Raw genomic sequence first — 5664 nt, 5'->3', positions numbered from 1 at the left:
TACTAATTTTTGATAACCTGTCTAATGAGTCCTACATTGCCTTGTCCATAGTAGAGACTCATGACCATTTTGTGGACTGAATGGAAACTTCACACAGGATTTCATCCATTACTCTGCTTTGCTATAGGGGCAAAGGGGGAATGAGGGATTAGGCCGCCAAGTGGTAAAGCCATGGGAAGTTCACTGGCAAGAAGCAGAAAGAGAACTCCAGTGCCGAAGCACTTGATCTTGGCTGGGAGGTCTGGCTGCCTCATACTTGGGGCCCCAAAGAGAGCCAACTGCTGCCATAAGCAGAGAGCTAAACTCCCAAATTCCACCAGGCTAGAGTCCAAAAATGTCTTTGGTTATTTTAAAAAGCTTGACCTGTCTGGAGAGGAAAATAGAGCAGCATATGAAAGCAGGTAAAGCTTTCTGAGATGAAGTCCTACAGTTTTCACGCTGCGCTCTCTAGAACCCTGTGGGGTCCCCTGGAACATCTTTGGAGACTGTGTGAGGGGGTAGACGTGTGGAGTTCCTAGGCAGAAGGGTCCCAGACACTCTCGACCCTCTACCCAAGTAGCTTCTACTCCCATCTATCTTGGACATCATGCTTCCAAGCCTATTTTTGGTTGGAGAAAGGTTTGTACGGTGAAAAAAAAAAAAAAATGGCTTATGCCTTCTCAGCCTAGTCTAATCCCATCATTTTAGAGAGGAAATAATCATATAATGATAGCAAAAACATGAGCAGCACCCACATGGTTGGCCAGACAGCTCTAACCGCTTTCCTGGTCATAGCTCTTCTGGCCATGGCAGCACCCTGCGGGCCAAGAAGGGTTGATGGGCAGGGGCAGCAGTCAGCAGCGTCCCAGCCAACGGCTGCTCTCCTGGGACAGCGCCCTTGCCATGTCAGCTGTTAAATATCCGAATGCCATCCCCGGAAGAAGGACTTCTCTGTCCCCATTTACAGAGGACACTGGGGCACAGAATGGCTTGGGCCTCTGCCCTCCATGGCCTCCCTAGGGAAGTGGAGGATTCAGTCAAACAGGGCCAGAGCTGGAGCTGGAGCTGGAGCCGGGCTGCCAGGCAGAAGCCCACCCAGCTGGTACCTTTTCGGCCCCTCTGACCTCTCCAGCCTGAGTGCTGACCCAGCCTGCGGGGCACTGTGCAGAGCTGGGCATTCAGTGATGCGCTGGGCCACGTGCCCTTACCTGGATGCACATGGGAGCTTCTTTCCCTCCTCAGACCCCTCCCCTCACCCAGGGTGCTGGCTGTTCAGTTCTTCAGGTGAGATGCACCCCCTTCCTCAACAGATGGTGGAAAGTGAGTCAGGTTAGACAGATTTCTGCCAGGCGAAACGTGTGGGCCGGGGATGAGGAGCCGCCCACCCGACAGGGTCTCACTCTGCTCTTTCTCAACTCTTTCCGTTGACCCCATGGGCACTAGAGGAGGGGCCTGTCTGCTTCAGGGGTGAAGGAGGCCTCCCTGCGGGGCCTCTTGGTGTTAACTCCTTGCAAACCGTGGTGGGGTCTTTGATCTCTTGACGAACCTTGACTCTGGGAACGGGGAGCTGAGTGGGGCTGGGGCACTTACGAATTGTGAACGCTGCAGTTGTAGAAGACAAAGCTGGTGCTGGCAAAGGTCATGCCCGTTTCCTTCGACTTGAGCTGCAGCTGGACGACATGGTGGTCCCCTGCAGAGAGGTCAGGGGTAAGGCCAAGGCCCTGTGGCGGGTTCGCACTGAGAGTCAGGGAAAGGGGAGCCTACTGTACCTTGAGAAGGGGCGCCCTCAGCTTTAACGATTCTCTGATTCAGTGGGCCCAGACTTGGGGCAACCCCGAGAGCAGCTGCAGAAGCCAGTTCTGGTCTATTCCTCTTTCCACACTCTACCCCTGGCACCTACCCCTCATTTGCTCACTAGCTCCTCAATGTGCACATACACAGACGCTGACAGAGATTCACATGTGCACTCATTCACACGCACGATATCCGTGCCAGACTCGCAGAAGTATAAACACATACATTGATTAGCTACCAGGAGAAATGTGTTGACGCTCAGTAATGCTGCCACAAACTATGCAAAAAGTTTGTGCGTGTGTGTGTGCGTGTGTGCGCACACGTGCTTAATCTGCATCTATGGAAAGAGAGACCCTGTTCTGACGCCCCTCCTCTGGTGGGCTCGGGGCTCCACCTGAACGGGAACCCCTGGAATCCTCAGCTGGTGCCAAGAGGAGCTAGAGCCCATGTTTAATTCACAGACCTGACCTCAGGCCCCACTTCCAGCCTTGTTCTGTGCCTTCCCCAAAAGCCTCATTAATCAATCTGCCTGGAACTAATGTGGCAAGCCCAAATGGGAGGGCCGACATGGAATCCATCTGCCCAGGCTGGGTCTGTCCCTCGGCAGCGTTGGGCCTCTGTCCACCCCCATCCCTACCAGTATAGCTGGCCACAAACAGGCAGCTCTGGGAAGGCTGGGCAGGGTGAGGGGGTGGGGGCAGTGGTCCAAGGTCAGGGTGGGGGTGAGGTAAGAAGACAAATGACCCGCAGCACCCCATCCCTGCTCCTGACCAGCTTCTCCTCCTCTACTGCCCCTCTATGCTGACCCTCTCATGTTCCAGTACAGTCTGTGAACCTCGCTGGCATACTCTGATGCTACCCTGGCTTTGCCTTCTAACAACTCGCTTTGCAGCTGCTTCTCGCCTAGGATGAAGTTGACTCTCAGATGCTCAACCGGTTTCAACAGTCAGTTCCAAGGGCAGCGAAGGGACATACTTCCTCCCCCTCTTCCTGTAACATACCCACCTACATTCACCCCTTCCTCCAACCCATAGGCTCCCTCCATCCCCCCACATCCGTCCTGAGTGCTCGTCCAGATGGGAGGAAAGACGTACCACCCAGCTTTGTCTTTGGGGACCGCTCACCATTCTCTGTGATTATCCGGGGCACCTCCTTGGCCGCTGGGGAGTAGCACTGGATCTGATTGCCTACCACCAGCCCATCCATCTCTGACAGGTCCTCAAAGGTGCAGTTGACGCCAGCTGACAGCTCTGGGACATTGTATGTCTCCAGGACCAGCTGTGGGAGACACCCCGGCAGAGGGAGAGAGAGAAGGAGAGTGAAAAGGGAAAAAGAAGGGTATGGAATAGAGGAAGAAAGAGGGAGAGCAAGAGAGACCAGACAGAAAGAAAAGAGAAAGCACGACGTGAGGCAGTATTGATGTAGAGAAGGAGAGACCCAAGTTATTACAAGAGCATATAGAGAAGGTGGTGGGATGTAAAGAGACAGAGAGGAAAGGAAGTTCATTACGTATGAATGGAGCCGGCCCAGGAAGCAGACTGTCGAGGGGATTTGTACGTAGAAAGGAAGGTGAGCAGGACCGAGGCACTGCTCATCGAGCTCCTCTTCCACTGTCCCCAGTTTTAGAAAAATGTCAACACCAGCCACCAAGTGTCCAGTGCAAGAACGTGGGAGCCATCTTACCCCTGTCTCTCTCTGCACATACATCTTTCCCATCTTAGAGACAAAGATATTGTTCCTAACACCCTCCCTCTCTTGGTTATCCTTTGAATCATTTTGGGATCAGTCTTCCTTGTTTTCCTACCCATTATGCATAAGGCCTCTTTTCAAATATTCCTGTATACGCCCACCTCTTCCATCCCCAGGGACAGAGTCTTCAACACCTGGCCCTGCTCTTGAGCAGCTTGGCTGGCCAGGCGGGGCCCCGCCCTCCCGAGGGCGCTGGGCTGTGGCCCTCTTTGGTGAGGGGGGCGGGCTCTTCCCACATCCCTGGCCCTGGCCACGCTGCCCTTACCAGGACGTTGTACTGAGAAACGGAGATGTTGCTGGGATGGACGGTCAGCCGGACGCACTGCTTCATCTCGGAGGCAAACCTGCGGGGCTCTCTCGACCGCTCACACCTCTCCTTCCGGGTGCACCTGGTTGGGAGAGATGATGAGGGGCTCAGGAGAAGGTGTCTGGTCCAGCAAGGGTCCTATGCAGAGGTAGAGCATCGTCGGTGGCTGCCAAGCCATGTCCAAACTCAGCCTTCCCTGACTGACCTTTTGGCTTCCTTCCCCCAGCCTGGTCCTCTCCCCCGCTGCCTCAGGCAAACTGAGACTTGTTCTTTCCACGTGTACGTTATACTCTTTTATACTTCTTTGTCTTTGTGCTTGCCAGTTCTGTCTGCACTGCTCTCTCCCCACTTTCCCCGTCCAGCATCTACCTACCCTTCCAGACATGGTTCAACCATCGTGCACCTGCCCCTCCTTCGCCCCTCCGCACTAACCCACCCCCACCTCAGGCGAAGTTAAGAGCACTTTGGAGTTTCCCGCAGTCTAGAACTTCTTAGATTATATGGCCATTATTGGGCTGAGTGCAGCCCTCACCTGCTAAGTGTGAGCTGCTCAGAAGAAGAAGCCATCCCTGACTTATTTGGGTGTCCCCTGTCATCCTCATGCCCAGCAGACAGAAGATAAACACAGGTGGGTGGAAGGAGAGAAGGAAGGATGAAAGGAGCAGATACACTAGTTCGAAGCATGCTCTGGAGCCAGACTGCTTCGGATCAGAATCCCAGCTCCGCAGCACAGGATAACTGCCACCGAAGGTTTGCTGTTATTGCTCAGAGTCCAGTGCCGTTCAAAGTGGACTGCGTCACAGGTGGACCACATCCAGGGTGACCTGGGATCTTGCAATATTAACTGATGGAGCCTCGTGAAAAGTGCACATAAACATCGTGGCCCTCACCCAAATTCATGTGCCACACATGGGGAATGTGCTTAAGCTATCTGCTGGGACCAGGGCCATCGCTGCCTTGCAGTGAGAGTTCACTGTAGGAAGGCACCTGGGCTTCAAGGAAAAGCATTTAATCCAAGTCAAACAAGCCTTGTGAACACGGAGCCTCGCTGAATGGCCAGGATTTGGAATCTCTGGAGTACTGAGTCTACTGTGGCGTGAGGGAAAGTGGGGGTCCTCAGACGGGTGAGTTGAGATAAGATGGAACCGGGGGGGAGGGGTCATCGCTCCTGAGTGGCTGAGCTCCTTAAGTGAAGGAGAATAGCCTGCCGAGGAAGGAGGACATTGGGGCTGTTGTAGGACAGGAGGGAGCACTGGGCAGGGAGTTTAGTAGGAAATGCACAGCCAGGGACACGAAACCCATGTGTGGAGAGGGGTACGAGGGAGAGGGCCTCTGCCTCAAAGAGAACACAGCTGAGCCTGGGGGAGGAGATGAGGGAAGAGAGGCATCTGGACACCTGAGCTTTTTCTTGGGGTGACCCTCAGGCACAGAGGAAAGCTGTGGGGGGCCTCTCCTCCCAGCCATGGGGAAGGAAGACACCTTGGCCTCAGTGGGAGCGACAGCCTAACCGTGGAAAATCTGAAAAGCGAATTTAGCAAACAAAGGAGTAATCATTGAAGGGATGGACTAAAGAAAGAACGGGGAGATAAGGGACTAAAGGGGAGGCCTTATAATAGATGGGATGCGTAACGCGAAAGTGAAAAACTGAGTTCCGAATAATGCCGTCATGGCTGCTAGTCCCCGCGTGCATATTAGGCACCGTGATGAGGGGCTTACAGTCTATGTCACTTAAGTCTCTCGACAGTGCCGTGAGGTAGGTACCATTTTAAACCCCACTTTATAGATCAGGAAACTGCAGAGAAGGTGGTAAGTCACTGCCCAAGGTCACCGGCTAA

The 5664-nt window shown here is 53.9% G+C and overlaps 1 protein-coding gene across 1 annotated transcript in view; it reads right to left on the bottom strand.

Moving 5' to 3' along the window:
- LOC105291679 (plexin-A4) overlaps positions 1-4225 on the bottom strand; it is a 101275-nt gene extending 97050 nt beyond the window's left edge. Inside the window, exons 1-4 of the mRNA XM_023530281.1 lie at positions 4203-4225; positions 3788-3911; positions 2898-3051; positions 1570-1669 (exon numbers count right to left, since the gene is read on the bottom strand). Of these exons, the coding sequence (XP_023386049.1) occupies positions 1570-1669; positions 2898-3051; positions 3788-3911; positions 4203-4225 (401 nt within the window). The remainder of the gene's footprint in view (positions 1-1569; positions 1670-2897; positions 3052-3787; positions 3912-4202) is intronic.
- Between the last annotated feature and the right edge of the window lie 1439 nt (positions 4226-5664).

The sequence above is a fragment of the Pteropus vampyrus genome, unplaced genomic scaffold (assembly GCF_000151845.1).
Source record: "Pteropus vampyrus isolate Shadow unplaced genomic scaffold, Pvam_2.0 Scaffold48, whole genome shotgun sequence".
Classification (NCBI taxonomy): Eukaryota; Metazoa; Chordata; class Mammalia; order Chiroptera; family Pteropodidae; genus Pteropus; species Pteropus vampyrus.
Note: the sequence above shows the minus strand (reverse complement) of the source record. Positions and strands in the feature narration are given on the sequence as shown.